Genomic DNA, 17,574 nt, shown 5'->3' with positions numbered 1-17,574 from the left:
TCTTTATCCAAATTACTATAGTAAATGTATGGCTAATTTCAGTCCAGATTTCCCTTTTTAAAAAGTCATTATACAATTGATGATTTATCATTTAGATAGTTGTTAACCCCCATAACAAATACTGTATGTATTCTCTGAATCAATGGTATGATTTAACATCCTCTCTCCACTATACTTACAGTATTTGGAGATTAGGGAGGTGCTCACAAATTGATTCTGGAAGAGTTGTGATCCTAGATCCTGTAAGGATCCTATTAAGATAAGAAATTTCAAATAGTTAATAATTACAATAGGAATTAACTTAGTCCATAGCAAATTAATTTGAAGTCCTGAATAATATAACTCGGTGCTATTGGTTTAATTCATAAGAATTAAAAAGTGTTAATTCTCTCTCTGTTGAAGAACAGCATATCGGAACCTATCTATAATCAATATTATGTACAGTACATAGATTTAAGAGGGTAAGTACAGGGATAAGGCTGAAACATAAAAGAAAATCATATCAGGAACCTATCTCATGGATTTTCACCTGGTTCTCCACTATGCAACCAGGGAGTCAATCAACCAACCAAAAAGCCTAATGGCTCAGTAAGCATATATAAATTAGAGCATAAGCTAATTCAAATCTATCACAAATTTAGGATGAATGATTTTGTACATTGGGTTACAGATATATTACAGATTTAAGAACAAGTCTTAATAGAATAGAATAGAATAGAATAGAATAGAATAGAATAGAATAGAATACAATAGAATAGAATACAATAGAATAGAATTCTTTATTAGCCAAGTGTGATTTGGTTCATATGCTCTTAGTGTACATGAAAAGAAAAAAAATTCACCAAGAGTCATTAATTATTAATAAGCAATCAAATCATGCTGGGAACCAAAACAATGTAAATTGTAAAGATACAAGCAACATAGTTATAGTCATAAGTGGGAGGAGATAGGTACTAGGAAGGATGAGAAGAATAATAGTAATACAGTCTTAGTAAATAGTTTGACAGTGTTGTGGGAATTAGCTGTTTAGCAGAGTGATGGCATTTGGAAAAAACTTGTGTCCTTGTGGTATGCAGTGCCCTATAGCGTCCTTTTGAGGGTAGAAGTTGAAATAATTTGTGTCCAGGATGTGAGGGGTCTGTAGATATTTTCACAGCGCTCTTTTTGACTTGTGCAGTATATAGATCCTCAATGGAAGGCAGGTTGGTAGCAATTGTTTTTTCTGAAGTTCTAATTATCCATTGAAGTTTGTGTCTGTCTTGCTCCTTGGGCAATTTGAGCTTTCTGAGTTGGCACAGAAAGAACATTCTTTGTTGTGCTATAATGTTTTTGATGTTAGGTGTCAGTTTTAAGTCTTGAGATATGATAAAACCTAGAAACTTGAAGGTCTCTCCTATTGATATTGTGTTGTCTAGTACTGTAAAAGGCGGTGTTTAGGAGGGTTTCTCCTAAAATCTACCACCATTTCTACGGTTTTGAGTGTGTTTAGTTCAAGATTGTTCTGGTTGCACCACAAGGCTAGTTATTCAACTTCCTGTCTGTATACCGATTCGTCATCTCAAATGAGACCAATCACTGTTGTATCATCTGCAAATTTCAGTACTTTAACAGAAAGGTCTTTTGAGATGCAGTCATTAGTGTATAGAGAGGAGCCCTGAGGGACTCCTGTGCTAATTGTACAGGTATCTGATGTGATTTTGCCTAGCTTCACCTGCTGCTTTCTGTCTGTTAGGAAGCTTATGATCCATTTACAAGTGTGGTCAGGTACAGCTAGCTGATTTAGTTTAGTTAGAAGAATATCTAGAATGATGGTATTGAATACTGAGCTGAAGTCTACAAAGAGGATCCTTGCATAGATCTTTGGAGAATCAAGATGTTGTAGGATGTATTGCAGAATCATATTAACAACATCATCTGTCGATCTATTTGCTCAGTAGGCAAATTACAAAGGGTCTAACAGCAGATCCGCGAGCCAGCACTAGCCTTTCAAATGTTTTCATAACTTACAGATGTTAGAGCAACCGGTTTGAAGTCATTCCATTCCTTGATGGAAGATTTATTTGGCACTGGGATGAGAGTAGAGTGTTTGAAGCAAGAAGGAACATAGCACATATCTAGTGATTTATTAAAGATGAGGGTGAAGATGGTGGCACAAGCTTTTAAGCAAGAAGGAGTTATCTTGTCTGGTCCTGGTGCTTTTCCTGGCTTTTGTCTGTGAAATAGACCTGGCACCTCATTTTCTGTAATCACCAGAGGTGATGGGCTCAATGGGTTGGGGTCAGTTGTAGGAGGCTTGGCTTTTGTTGGTGTGTCTGGGGTGGGGATTGTGGAGATAGGTGGCAGTAGTTTTCTCTCAAACCTACAGTAAAACACATTCAGGTCATCTGCCAGTTGTTGATTTCCTTCAGCATGGGAAGGAGGTTTGCTGTAACCAGTGATATTTTAAAGAGTCTTCCATATGTTTGCTGGTTCATTCGTTGAGAACTGATTCTTTAGCTTTTTAGAGTAGCTTCTTTTTGTTGCTCTGATCTCCCTTGTTAATACATTTCTGGCCTGATTGTACAGCATTCTATCACCTTTTCTGTAGGATTCCTCTTTGGTACGACATAGCTGCTTAAGATTAGCTGTAAACCATGGTTTAGTGTTACTGTATATTCACAGGTTTCTGGTCGACACACATACGTCTTCACAAAAACTGACATATGATGTTATAGTATCGTAACAAAAACTGGACATCTAAAATAATTGCTACCATCTATTTTAAAAAAAACCAAACCATAGATCTAATACTTACAAGCTTTCCAGGTTTGTTGTCCCAGTCAAATCAGGAAAGTCTGTCATCTCTGAAACACCATTTAATGTTCTATAATTATGAACACAATGTATTAATGTTGTGGTTTAAGAAGTGAAAGAATTTTTGTTTGGAGCTAAAGTGCTTTTAAAGGTGCAAATACATACAGGGTTCTGAGTTCAGGTAAATGGTGAAAAGCAGACTTTCCCACAGTCTGGATAGGATTATCATAAAAATGGCTGCGAAGAAAATGAATTAATCACTGTAAGATTTAAATCTTCAAAGTCTGATGCAATTTACTGGATATTCTCATAAAAGGATTTATGCAATCTTTTTGCCTGCAATCTTTTTATTGAATGCTTATCTCCAGAACTATTTGCTCCCCAAATTATACATGCTAAATCATTTTTAAATAAAACTGAGCAAACATCTCTCCTTATCTTTAAGTCCAAAATCTTAATCTAGGTTAAGTCCCCCCCCCCTCTAAACTATTGCTAGGCATCTTTTAAAGATTTCTCTTGCCTCCACAGGAATAGAAAATAGAGGCAAGAAATATAACTGTCTATGAAACAGATAACATTTTTTGCCCAGAATTCAAATGACTTTATATAGTAGTTTCACATAAACATTAAAAGCATAAGTGGTTTCTACAGTATTAATTATCCACAAAGGTGACTGTGTTGAACACCAGTTTGAATGAATCCAAATAATCAATTCTTTCTGTTAATATACTGATATGAGAAAACAGCCAATAAGAAAATGCAATCTGGGGATCAAAAAGTTTATGCACATTCTAGCTTAGTAAAATAAAACATGTTACAGTTATGTAAGAAATTTTGCTCTCAAAATTAAGTTCAGTGTAAAAGGGTATTATATAGATACATGCCAACAGAAAGCTTATGCTCATTAGGCCTCTCTGGAACTTCAGGAATTAACAAATGTAATTGTTATCTCAGCTGAGCAATGTGTAAGACTAATATAGAATGGCTTATCAAATTAAGGAATATGGAAACTACAAAATGGCAGATGGCGCCAATGAGTAGATTCAGATTAAAGATACAATACCGTGTTTCCAAAAATAAGACCCAGTCTTATTTTATTTTGGGTTTGAAAATAAGCACTAGGGTTTATTTTGGGGGGTGTCTTATTTTTTCCACCTACAGGAGGTGGTGAGCACGGGGACCAATGGGAGTGGGAGCGCTGCTACCACCAGCCTGAACTTTCATCCCACCACTACTTGCCTGCAGCCACAATGCATCAAGCACTCAGAATGCCCTGGCCTCTGACTGCCCTGCCTCCTGGCCCTGCTGTTCCTGGACTCTAGAGCTTGGGTCTTGTTCAGGCTGCTGCTATGACAAGGTAGAAGGCCATGTGGCACATTGGGATCAGCTCCCCCACCATGCCTCTGCCCAGCTGCTAGGCCTGCTATACCTGCTGCTGCTGGTCTCATGGGGGCTCTTCGCCCTCCTGGCTACAGTGCTCTCGGCCACCCTGCTGGGCTGCTCCTGCCTGGTGAGGGGCAACTTGGCCCAGATCTATGTTCTCCTGAGCACCTGACCTGCCATTGCCTTTGGACAATGCCCCTCCCCAGCCCTGTGCCGCTGCCCTGGCTGCCAAGTCCCCAGCCTGCACACCTCTCACTGGAGCAAGACACACAACTCAATGTTATTGATACTTGAGGAGTCCTCCCAGTGCAACACTCTGCCGCAGCTTCAGAGCAAACTTCTGCCTTTGTTGTGGTTAGCTGGCAGCAAGTGCGGATGGCTGAGGAGAGCGAGGACTCAGATGAGGGGCCAGAACCATTAGCCGGACTGCTGTCTTCAGAAATTGTGGGGGCTGGCAGCAGCGATGAGGAGGTTCCCAAGGAGCCTGTGCCAAGTGCACGTGAGTGCAGGGCTACTCATAGGAAAGAGCAGTTGCAGCAGCATGGGCGACTCGGGAGTAAGGCTACAAGGTAATGGCCCCTCCTTCAAGAAGATAAAAGCCAGCTGTGAATTGGATGTTCTTTGCAGGAAGCAAAGATGTTTTGAAGCTCAAGCCTCATGGACATTGCAGTATCTTAGTTGGTATTTGAAGACTCTTGTGTTGTAAAATATTTCTACGTAAACTTATCTGTTATTTTTGGCTGCCTCGCACAGTTCTGGTGAGCTCATGCTTATCAAAGTTAGTTTGCAGCAGCCTTTTAACTGGGGATTCATAAGAATCATTAAAAGGTTTCTGTTTCCTTTGGTTTGTGTTTGTTTTATTGGACAAGGGTTTGGGTCAGAACAGCCTTCCCTGCACAGGATTACAAGGCTAGAGCCCTCCGCAGCTTCTGCTGACCAAATTTTGTCCCAGCTGGTCTGGCTTGGTGGACAAGGAAGATAGAATTTTGGGATACAAAGGAGAAAGGAGCAACCTTCCCATTCCTCCTACTGCAGGGCTGCCATGGAGCTTGTGCAGGGCAGGGAAGGGGGTGCAGCCTGAATGCAACAGCAGCAAGGTGCTCTGGAGGTTGTGGATCTGGCCAAGTTGCTCCATGCCAGGCAGGAGCAATCCAGCAGGATGGCTGAGAGCAGCACAGCCAGGAGGGCAAAGAGCCCCCATGAGGCCAGCAGCAACAGATGCAACAAGCCCAGCAGTCAGGAAGAGCTATGGGAGAGGGAGCTGATCCCAACACACAACATATCTTGAGCTCCAGGCCTGGTGGAGCACAAACTGTGGTCACCACTTGCTCCAGACCCACAAGGCAAACTGCAAAAGAGAGGGGCCCTTGGCTGCAAGGTTTCCTGGCACCACAGGCAGGGACAGGGCTGGTGAGAGTATGCCGAAAAAACCTCAAGGTGCTCAGAGAGACAGAAAGAGATGCAGCTCCTGGCCCTTGCTGGCTCAGCCAATCCACAGGGCCATGATTAAGGGGTCAAGCCTCCACGAGGTGACCAGGGAAGGGAAGGAGCCACCATGTCTTAGGGATTACTGCCCATATTTGTGAGGGGATATGTGGTTGGGCTACCTCCTGTGCTGGCCACCCTCACCCACTTCACTAGGGCTTATTTTTAAAGTAGGGTTTTTAATTAGGTGCACAATAAAAAAAACCAGGCTAGGGCTTATTTTTGGGGTAGGTTTGTTTTCAGGGAAACATGGTGTGTGTTTTGGTATATATATGTATGAATAAATTATTTATGTATGTATGGTATTCAGCTTTGTTCGGGTATTTTCCCACGTCATTATATGTCGACGAACACAATACAGAAGCCTGATGATGGCAGATGAGATTCTGCTGAAACGTTGCTACAACTTTAAAAGCACCACTACTATGACGTGGGAAAATACCCGAACAAAGCTGAATGCCATACATGTAAGTACCCGCGAAAACTTAAGAATATATATATATATATATATATATATATATATATATATATTATATGTATATGTATATGTATATATATATATATATATATATATATATATATGTGTGTGTGTGTGTGTGTGTGTGTGTGTGTGTGTGTGTGTGTGTGTATATAAAGCTGGAATTTAATTTAATAACATTTGAGAAACATTGTTGTATCATATAAAATACTAAAAAACTAATCTATAATGAAATAAAATAATTAATAGAAAAAGAAATAAAAACATTTTATAGAAAAAGTAAACTTTTATAACTTACATTGCTGTAAGTGATGGATTGCCCATAAATGCCTGTTCAGGTATTGACCTTATGTTATTATTATGAAATCCTCTAGATAGAAAATAACAGAAATAGAGTACATGCACACAGTACATAGAAAAAAAAAATTCTTTAGAGTTACCCAAAGACAGTTATTCTAAATAAATTAGCTTCTATAGAAAGGTACCAACTATCACAATATAGGATATTTTTAGTTCTCACTAAGATCCTCCAAACACTATAGGGATAAAGTAAAATCTCCTTTGAATCAAATTTGGTTCCTGGTGAGTTCATGGATACACTTATATACCTTTTTTGGGAAATTGAATTGATTTACAAATACATCTTCCTAAATGGTTTTTATTTTCATTTTACTTTCAATATACTCTGGTACATTTGAAACTCTGGTATTCCAAGATGTATTTCATCCAAATTCTAAACAGGCCCAACCCTGCTTAGCTTCCCAGCCGAGTCAGAGGCTACCATCTGATAAAATCAATAAATGAATGCTTAGATTTAAGTAATGTTTAGCAACAGTGTCATTTTTTCAATTCTTTCATATTTTTAATAATCTGTGCAAATTAATTTACTTATGACATTATTACTTCTCCCCCAATAACCACAACCAAACCAAACAATAACGCTTCCAAGTAAATGAAGTATATTATTTGCTTGCATAATAATCTAGTACGAGAACAAAACACTAAAGTTTTAACAACAATAATAATGATCGCATGGGAAATATTTGTTTTTCCATTGAGGTACAAATGAAGTCACTCAAGTTGAAACTAAAATATTGCATGGTTTGCTAAACTTGTTTCATTGTTTCGGCTGCTATTATTAGTGACTATATAATGGCTGTTTTTTGGAAATTGATTGCATAAGGAACCACAACAAATATAACTGTAGGAAAACAAAGTGAAAATGAAAAATGAAGTGGAAGGCTGTTGGCACTTGCATATATATTTTTAAATGTCTATTATTATCAGTTTCCTATTAACTTCCTATTGACTTACACAATATTAATAAAGATCAAGTTTTACCCAAGATGTTGTTTTTTCACTTAGACAAATTTACCATCTTTTTTCCTTTCTAATCTCACAAACATGCATTTTTCTCTTTTATACTCCCTCAGTATGTATGTGTGTGGAAGTGTATAGCTATTTAAACTATTTCCCACTTAACAGATTGTGTGAATGAAAAAAACATGGACAATGTTATTTCAACAATCTCAAACTCAGGTCCTTCCACAGCAGAGACTTTGTAAGCATGCCAGTAACACAATTAGACTAATGGAAATACTATGTTTACTCTTTCCATGGGTGCTTTGAAACAGCATAGCAATCCAGGGCTGGAAGAGACCTCAGAAGTCATCTAGTCCAACCCACTGTCTCTAGCAGAAGACATCTGGGTTATTTGGTGCCTCACCAAGTCACATGATCACCAAGCCACGCCCACCCAGTTACATGACCACCAAGCCATGCCCATCCAGTCACATGCCCACCAAGCCACGCCCACCAAGCCACATGACAGAATCAGTTGTTAAAAAGGGAAGAAGAGGTAGGTGAATTAATTTTGGCCATCCCAGTTTCGGATATTAGAAAACAGATTCAGCTGGCAAAAATAATTTATCTTTTAAACTACAAACTGTAATAGAGAAACAAATATGCTTAATAATGTAAATTTCTATAGAAATGATGTTTTTACTGTTTAATCTACTTATATTATTTTAATGCACTTATATCAAGACTTAAATATTTAATAATAATCTAACATTTGTAAGTATATTGCATTATAATTCTAAAATTATACTAGCACAGTATCAAATACTCCACTATTACAGACAGCCACAGCAACATGTTTGAATATGCTGCTTTTTTATAATTTATTCCTGCATTTTCATTTTGGACAACTAGAATTACCAAGTTGAAAAAAAAATAATGTCTACAAAATGAAATGTATATTCTGAAAAATAGGTAGTGATTTTTGAACTGCAATGAGAAATATGTCAGGACTTAAATGAATCAAAATGAACACTGGAAACTGAGGAGCTGAAGACCAAAATTCTGTACTCACAGTTCTTTCAGGTTTCTGAGGACATTGACAGAAGTGGGAAATTCATTCAGATTGTTGTAATTTAAATCTCTGAATTGGGAAAAAAAATCCACCTCACATTAGACACTACTAATTTTTATACTTAAAAGGAAAAGACCTTACCTGTTTTGTGTTGCACTTTTAGATTTATACATTTATAGAACTTTATTTATTTAATAAGGTTCTATAAATGTATAAATCTAAAAGTGCAACACAAGTGTAACATCTTGTACCCAATGACTCTGGATGGCTTACAATATAAAAACATTAATATCATCTATAATAAAAACACAGCAGATAAAATTATGGACACATTATCTGGCAAAGAGGGGAGCTGAACACCTGGGGTGGGGAGAGGGGTTAAACTTTAATTAATCAACCACCTCCAGTATGAAGCTTTCCTATTGGGTCCCCAAGCCATCTGGAAAAGTCAGGTCTTAAGGTTCCTGCAGAATGTTAGGAGGGTGGGAGCCAGTTTCACCTCATGGGATAAGATGTTCCAAAGGGCAGGAGCCACGGAAGAGTTCTTCTCCTTGAATCCACCAGCTGAAAGGAATTTTCAGGATTCACAATGTGCCCCCTCTGCCATTGTGGGTGGGATGGGCCAGTCCCATTGGGGTGAGATGCTTCCTCAAGTAGACTGGATCCATGCCCATTAATGAATTTTTATAAATATAATAGATATTTACATTTACTTAATATTTTATTTGTTATATTCTGCTTGATTAATCTGCTCTCTTTAACTTTAGATCTTTAGAACTTTAGATTTTTTACTAAGTTGATCAGACTAAGTTATACTCTATCATCTTTACAGTTCATGTCATTTACTAAATTAATCTTACAGGAAAAATAAGAAAATTGTGGGGTTTTTTGGGAAAATCACACCATGATAGTAGACACTGCTAGCATTTGCAATTTTAACTACATAAGTAAAACCTGTTTTTGCAAATAGAAACAAAACTATAGTTTAATTTGGGCATATTTTTTCAAAGATTGATCAAGAATTTAATTAGTCACAGTGAGATATCAATTATTCTCTTAGTGTATATCCATTAGCCGTTTCAAATGCCCATTGTCTACAAAATAAAAAAAGTTAATATATAGCACTGCAATCCTATAAATTAAAGGAAAATAAAATAAGGAAAACTGGCTTTCATTTAAGTGTGGACTGGATTACATCCTAAAAATTTAACTATAGAGTCAACATCAATAACGTCTTTAAATCTGCATTTAGGCTTTAAAAAAAGATCTGCAGAATGTCAGTGGAAACATTGGAAAAAGCATATAAAAGCTGAACTCACAAAGTCTCTAGGCTATGGAGGCCATTGAAGCATTTCTTTCCCAAGAAGTTGATTCTATTGTTATGAAGATGCCTGAAGCAGACCATTCAGAATATGAGGGAAAAAAAATATGTATAGTAAACTAAAGCAAAGGAAAACATTTTAATAGTTACTCCTGCTCTCCCATCGTTTGTGAAAGTAATTTTTATGAACATTTGAATAGTATAGAATATATTTTACCAATTGTGCCTCTATTTGCATTTTCATTTGCACTGCTTAATCTGCTTAAATGAACAATTTTTATTTTTTAGTCAAGTTTTTTATTTTATATTACTTATACATATCAATGTATGAACTGGGTATCATACATTTAGTACAAATAAATATAATGTTGTAACTCATGGTTATTACATTTCATTTTAATTGTTGCATGTTATTTAAACATATCTAATATTATCACCATTCAATTTCTAAACCTCCCTCTTGTTATTGCATAGATCTTGTTATATTAAAATATGTGTATTGTTGTTCCCTTCTTATTTCTATTCTTTCTTATTTTTCCCATTGATTCATTTAAGCATACATAACATTTATTTTTGCCATTATTTATTATCCCTTATCTTGCATTTGATATTTTAAAAATTATTTATTTTTCCACCCTGCTTTCAATATTCCAAATATCCAACACTACTAATCGATCCAAATATTAACAGTATTCAATCGATTCCAGATTTATATCTCCCACTCCCCACAATTTCTAATCCTTAAAAGTTTATAATTCACAGTATATTTTAACACACTGTTAATATTAATAATACCATTAAATTCCCTAATCCTAAATTTCCACCTTCTACACTTAACTTATTTTTAAATGGAGTAAATTCTATTTGCTATTAGTATATACTGTATGTTACTGTTTTCCCTGTTTATATTTTCTACTTTTCTGTTTTTGCTAATGCGTTTTATCGCTATCCATCATCTCTTGGTCTCTTTGGAGTTCCATCATCTGTTAGTTTCTCAATCATCTTTTTCTCTCTCTCTCTCTTGGAAACTTATTGTTCTTTTGGAAAAATTTATTGTTTTTTATGATGTTTTTGTGCCCACTAAATATTCCTTTCGACCTGCCCTTTATCTCTTTTTGCTGCATCTTTTGAACACCCATCCATAAATCATTCTTTTTTGGGGGGCGGAGAGATTTTTGTTTTTTCTCTCTGGACTTTTCCTTTTTTGAGGAGGTTTTCCCCCTCTATCCGGTTATAAACAATTTCTATTTTTGTGACTTCTCTTCTCATATTGTTCATGTTCTTTTCTTACTTCAACATATGATTAGGTGCTTTCTTGCTCTTTACAAAATTAATTTAGGTGCTCTTGAGTCAGGACCAAATCCCATTCTGTGTACAAATGCTTACATGACTTATCTACAGTAAAATTTCAGTAATCTCTATCTTCCTCTCTATGCAATTTATCTAATGTCCTTTAATATATTTTTTAAGTTTGTCAATGTAAAATATTTTCTAGCACATCATCTGCTCATACTAGATGCCTAAAATATGTGAGTTTTTATTTGCTGATCACCACTTCAAGAAAATACCATGTTTTCCCAAAAATAAGACCCAGTCATATATATTTTTTTTGCCATCTAAAATGGCACCAGGTCTTATTTTCAGGGGGCGTCTTCCACTGACTCACCTCGCAGTGACAGTACCAACAGCCCTGCCCAGCTGAAGCCTGCTGCTGGCCTACTTCTGCAACTGCTTGTTGCTGCTTGTGTGCGTTGCCCCAGCCTCTGTTTTGCTGTCAGAGGCCTTCAGGAAAGGCCTCTGCAGCCAATAACAGAGCTCCAGATTGATGCACGCATCATTTTAACAAGATATTTACTTTCAAATGCAACTAATCTCAGGATTAAACTGGCAATAAAGTTTATTTATAAACACTTTATTCATACTCTACATATGGCCAAAATAAAATATACAAAAATAAACACCAGTATTTTCAGCTTCAGATTCTTTTCCCTCATATTAACATTCAATTAGCTTCATTAACCAGGTTTTGGACTTAAATATTTGCTGCTCTACTAAAAAAAAACCAGGTGTATATTAAACATGTACTTTCCTGAAGACAGCAGTTGAAGCTCTTAAAAATTAATTAAATTTTATGTCTAAAATCAAATACAAACTTACAGCACTACTAAATTGGAGAGATTTCCAAAAGCATAATCTGGAATGTAGCAGATTTTGTTGAGTGCAAGTGTCATTGCCTGAAGTGCTGGCAAACTTCTCAAAGCTTGCACTGGAATTTCAGTCAAAGAGTTATCATCTAGCCACAGGTATCTAAGTGACACCAAGCCGCTGAAACAATTGGAAGGTATGAAGCTAATATGGTTAGCATCAAGCCGTCTGAAAAAAAAACATAAATATAAAATATCATTAAAAAGTGTTTCATAAATAAATGGACTTAGACAAAAGTAGTATTTTCTGCATTTTTAAAAAACACCTTAATTATAATCAGTTCCACTGCTGAATCTGTATAATTTTTAGTTACATAGTCTAATTTTCATTTCTATTTCTGAAACTTCTTTTTAATTCTGTGGTCATTCTCACTGTATTTTATAGATTTGGTATGTTCATTGTATTAGGACGTGGTTTGTTTACCCATGATTCATTCATAAACTATACCTTGTTGAGCTCATATAATGTTCTAATCCATTAAACAAACCACGAAGACTGGCATGACATGATGAACCACAAACATATTTTTATTTAATATGGTGCATAAACCTAGCCAATTGGGGATAGCATGGCTTTTTTATATATGTTACAGGCATTGATGTGTGCGTCCTAATGCATCATCCAATATGAAACCATCTATGGATATGAATTATGCTGAAATTAATAACATATTGTTTCATGTTGAAGTTAATATCATGCTGCTTCAGAATTCTACAAGATTTAAAATAAACATATAGCACAAACCACAAAGGCTTGAGTGTATATATTCTTTTGCACAATACATTAAAGGAGCTATAACTTCTCAGTACTGTAATAAACCAAGCAGATGACACAAACACTTTAGCAGAACAGAAACTTAGAATTTGGCATGATGTGTGCAGGTCCCATGGTTTTTTTCATTCAAATTTTAGTCTTTTGCTACCATTATTTACAAAATAATCAATACCTGGGAAGATCCTGGAAAAGATAATAAAAAAACAGATCTGCGAACAACTGGAAGCAAAGAAAATTATAACTAGTAGCCAGCACAGGTTTGTTAAACACAGATCTTGCCAAACCTATCTTATTTCATTCTTCGATAAAGTCACTAAATTAGTAGACCAGTGAAATACTGTGGACATAGTATACTTAGATTTCAGTATGGCATTTGACAAAGTAGACCACAATCTACTTCTTGGTAAGTTAGAAAAATGTGGAATAGACAACATCAGCACCAAATGGATTTGTAACTAGATGACAAACCATACTCAACAAGTAGTTCTTAATGGTACTACATCCACATGAAGAGAAGTAAGCATTGGGATACCACAAGGCTCCATCTTAGGTCCAGTACTCCTCAATATCTTTATAAATTACTTAGATGAAAGAATAGAAGAAGAACTCATCAAATTTACAGATGATATTAAACTGGCAGAAATAGCCAAACAACCCAGAAGACAAAATCAGGATCCAAAAAGATATTGACAAACTTAAACAATGGGCCCTATCCAACAAAATGAATGTTAATGTGGAGAAAAGCAAAACTTTACATTTAGGCAGGAAAAATCAAAGGTATAAATACAGATTAGGCGAGGCCTGGCTCAAAAACAGTAACTGTGAGAGGGACCTTGGAGTCCTAGTGGATGATCATTTGAATATGAGCCGGCAATGTGCAGTAGCCACCAAAAAAGCTAATACAACCCTGGGTTGTATAAACAGAGGCACAGAATCAAAATCACATGAAGTATTAATCAGGGGTGGGATGCAAATATTTTTACCACTGGTTCTGTGGGCGTGGCTAGGTGGGTATGGCCATGTGACTAGGTGGGCATGGCTATTTTTGTGTGTGCAGCATCCCCCCGCACACTCCATTTTTTTTGGCCTCTTGGGCCTCAGGGAAGCCTCTGAAAGTTCAGGGCTTCCTTACAAAAGTCAAAACCACAAATCCATCCCCCCTTAGCCATCACTACATCACATGGTCCAATCACCATCCGTCCTAAAGTAAGATTCCCATTTCATTATACCATGATGAACCAAACAAAAGAATTTTTATTTTGTCTAACTAGATATACTCAAATGAATTCGTCCCTCCCACTTTCACAGACCCAACTGTGGCAGCTTGGAGCATCGAATCTCCATACAGCTTCCAAAGCTGACAGGCGTCCCCCCTTAAACAAATCACATCCTAGATGATACAATAAATGAAACACAACCAGGGGTTAATGCAATGCTCTTAACCCCCTCTCCCCTCTCCAAGGGGATCCTTTGGCTTGTCAGGGAATTTGTCATGGAATTGGTTAACCAATCTATCTGCATGTATATCCAAACTTTTCACCTAAGTAGCTTTTCCATAGCACCAAATATTGTAATCGTCCTCGGTATAATCTAGAATCAAGGATCTTCTTTATTTCAAAATGTGTCTCACTCTGTACAATTAGAGGTTTAGGGGGAGCTGCTGGTATCAGCCTTAGATTTGACCTACAGTAGGCTTCAACAGACTACGATGAAAGACTGGGTGTATTTTCCCCAATAGCCGAGGGAGACTTAATTGGAGTGTCACTGGATTGATTATCTTAGATATAGGGAATGGACCCAGGAATTTAGGGCCCAACTTCCTACTGGGAAGTTTCAACTTGAGATATTTAATTGACAAAAACACTGTGATGACCCGTAGTCTCTCAAAATAACCCAAAACCCAAAACATACATTCAAGTCCGGTAATGCCTTCAACTTAACTTCACTGTTTTATTAGGCACAGTTTAAAGTCACAAAAGTAAATAATGAGGCAAAAAGAAAACCAAAACAAACTGCATTGACGAGAGTTCCGAAGCAAACCAAGATAATTCATCATACATACCGAGGAGAGTCCATGGGAAGAACGCCAGCAAAGTAACTTTTTTAAACTTTGACTCCAGCAATTCTGACTACGCAGTTACAAACTTATATACATAGCTCCCAGCTGCAAGCCACGAGGAGGATCATAGTAATCTCCTCCTGAGTAGACCTCGCTTTTCCCTGATCCTCTCCTCCCTGTGTGACCTAGGATGGATAGGGGATGGGCCTGGATCCTCCTCTGATTGCTCAGCCGGCCTCTGCCCTTCCCCAGCCTCCTTCACCACCTCTGGAGCCACACTCCCACTCCCTGTTGGCTGTTCCTCCTCTTCCTCAGAGTCAGTCTCCACCAGGGGCATGACAAACACTTTGTTCCCTACTTTAAACTGTGTTTTTTATATTCCTCAGCAACTTTAGTTCAAGCTTTTTTCGTATCCTCCCAACCTTTCTTTAATGAGTCCATCCATTCCGTTAAAGACATGGATGTTGGGGGTTCCCTAGGTAACTCCAGCATAGGGATGGAACGCTGAGGAAAGCCCTTGGAATGACCCATTGGACTTCAAAAACTCCCTCCAGAACTTAGCAGTAAACTGTACACCTCAGTCTGAGATTATTCTATGAGGAACTCTGTGGAACCTATAGATATGCTTCACAAACAATTTTGCAACTTTTTTAGCCAAAGGTAGTCCGTTACATGCTGTAAAGTGGGCTTGCTAAGAAAATAAGTCGATAACAGTCCAAATCACGGTACTTCCTTCACTCTCCAGTAACTCTATGATAAAGTCCATTGTGATTTCTTTCCATGGCTTCATTAGTACAGCTACTTGTTGAAGGAGGCCAAGGGGTTTTCCAGTTCTGTGTTTCATCGTGGCACAAATTGAGCAGCTTTTCACATAGTCTTCGACATCAGTTTTCATTTTGGCCACCAGAACTGTCTCCTGACTAAATATAGGGTTTTAAAGAACCCAATGTGTCCCCACAACTGTGAGTCATGGCTATGTTTCAAGACCATCAGTCTTAGAGTATTGGGTACATAAATTTTGGTTCCTTTCCAAGACAATAATTATCAAATCAGTTTGATGTTCAACAAACCATGGGTTGGTGAAAAGTGCTGCTTTCAACTGGGTTGTCAGTTTGTCTTCTGGGTGTCTGGATCTGTGGTTGGCTTGACCTCGGGTGGTTACTTGTCCTGCGGGTTGGGCTTCTGATATCATAGTTTGCACTAGCTCTTCCCGACAATTGTTAATTTGGGGTTTTCTTGACAGGGCATCTGCCAATGTGTTTTTCCCTCCTGGGATATACTGTATTTCATGTTAAAGTTGAATCTCTTGAAGTATTGAGCCCAGCGGACTTGTTTAGGTGATAGCTTTCAAGGTTTCCCTAGAGCCTTGATGTTCTTATAATCAGTCCACACCTCAAAAGGTTCCTTCACTCCTTCAAGGAAATACCTCCAAGAGAGTAAAGCCCATCGCATGGCAAACACCTCTTTTTCCCAAACCACCCACCTACGCTCTGTGTCTGTCAACTTTTTGGACACATAAGCGCAAGCATCAGCTGGTCTTGAGAGTTCTTTTGGAGGAGAATTGCCACGACAGCCACGTCACTAGCATCAGCTTGGACTATAAAAGGTTTGGTCGGATCCGGGTACTGGAGGATGGGCTCAACAACAATTAGGCATTTTAAAGTTTCAAAAGACTTCTGACAGTCCATTATCCAAGCAAGGGGTTGATTGGGTTTTGGTTTGGTCGGGGAAGGCCCAGTTTTCAGTAACTCTGTTAAGGGGGGGGTGACCTCAGCAAATGAAGGAATAAATTGTCTAGAAATTTGCAAAACCCCAAAAGCTTTGAAGTTATTTACATGTTTTGGGGGGTTGCCAGTCTAGCACTGTTTTCACTTTTCCAGGGTCCATCTCAATCCCCTGGTTAGACACTCAGTAGCCCAGGTAATCCAATCACTCTTTATGGAATTCACATTTTGACAGCTTTACATATAACTTGGCAGCTAAAAGTTTTTTCAGTACTTGTCTGACTAATTTGACATGTTCTTCTATGGTTTCACTCATATAAGAATGTCATCCCAGTAAACAAGAACCCCTTTGTAGAGGTGTGGATGTAACACTTCATTGATGAGTTGCATAAATACTGTGGGGGAGCCCTGGAGTCTGAAAGGCATGACTCGGAATTGGAAACTACCCAGAGGGTAGTTGAAGATAGTTGAAGACGCCCCTAAAACCTACACATAATCTTAAGCTGTCATCTTTTTTTTCTTTAAACAGTACTCGGGCTGCCAACCTAGATTTGGCAGGTTCAATGAAACCTCTGTCCAAATGTATTTTCTCAACTCAGTCATTTTAGATGGTGCCATGGAATACATCTTTGGTTTTGGCAGTTTTGCCCCGGGTTCTAACTCTATGGCACAATCAGTGGCTCGATGGGGTGTGTGTGTGTAAAATGTTGCATTCCTCTTCACTGAACACCTCAGCCAAATCCCTGTTTTCTTTAGGGACTTGGGGCTCACCTGGAGAAGAGTCTGAAGTGGTGGCTGCTGTTTCTGGTTGTGGATCCCTGTTGGGTGGCAGTTTCTTTGTGGGAGGAAGGGGGGCAGCAGGCCAACCCCAATTATGATTTTTTTGTATCCGTCTTCCCACTTGATGGTAGGGGCCCATTTATCCAGCCAAGCCAATCCCAATATTATAGATTTCGACATTTTTGCAGCCACTACAAA

At 37.8% G+C, this 17,574-nt stretch overlaps 1 protein-coding gene across 1 annotated transcript in view; it reads right to left on the bottom strand.

The window, feature by feature from the left end:
- The window catches only part of LGR5 (leucine rich repeat containing G protein-coupled receptor 5), a 94,857-nt gene that overhangs the window by 17,614 nt on the left and 59,669 nt on the right, over positions 1-17,574 (bottom strand). Inside the window, 7 exon segments of the mRNA XM_087967998.1 lie at positions 180-251; positions 2,795-2,863; positions 2,959-3,030; positions 6,438-6,509; positions 8,514-8,582; positions 9,833-9,904; positions 11,992-12,207. Coding sequence (XP_087824124.1) covers positions 180-251; positions 2,795-2,863; positions 2,959-3,030; positions 6,438-6,509; positions 8,514-8,582; positions 9,833-9,904; positions 11,992-12,207 — 642 coding nt within the window.

Source organism: Notechis scutatus, chromosome 6 (genome assembly GCF_049901735.1).
Source record: "Notechis scutatus isolate UNSWTSFEM ecotype Mainland chromosome 6, rNotScu1.2, whole genome shotgun sequence".
NCBI lineage: Eukaryota > Metazoa > Chordata > Lepidosauria > Squamata > Elapidae > Notechis > Notechis scutatus.
This window is presented reverse-complemented; position numbering and strand designations above follow the sequence as displayed.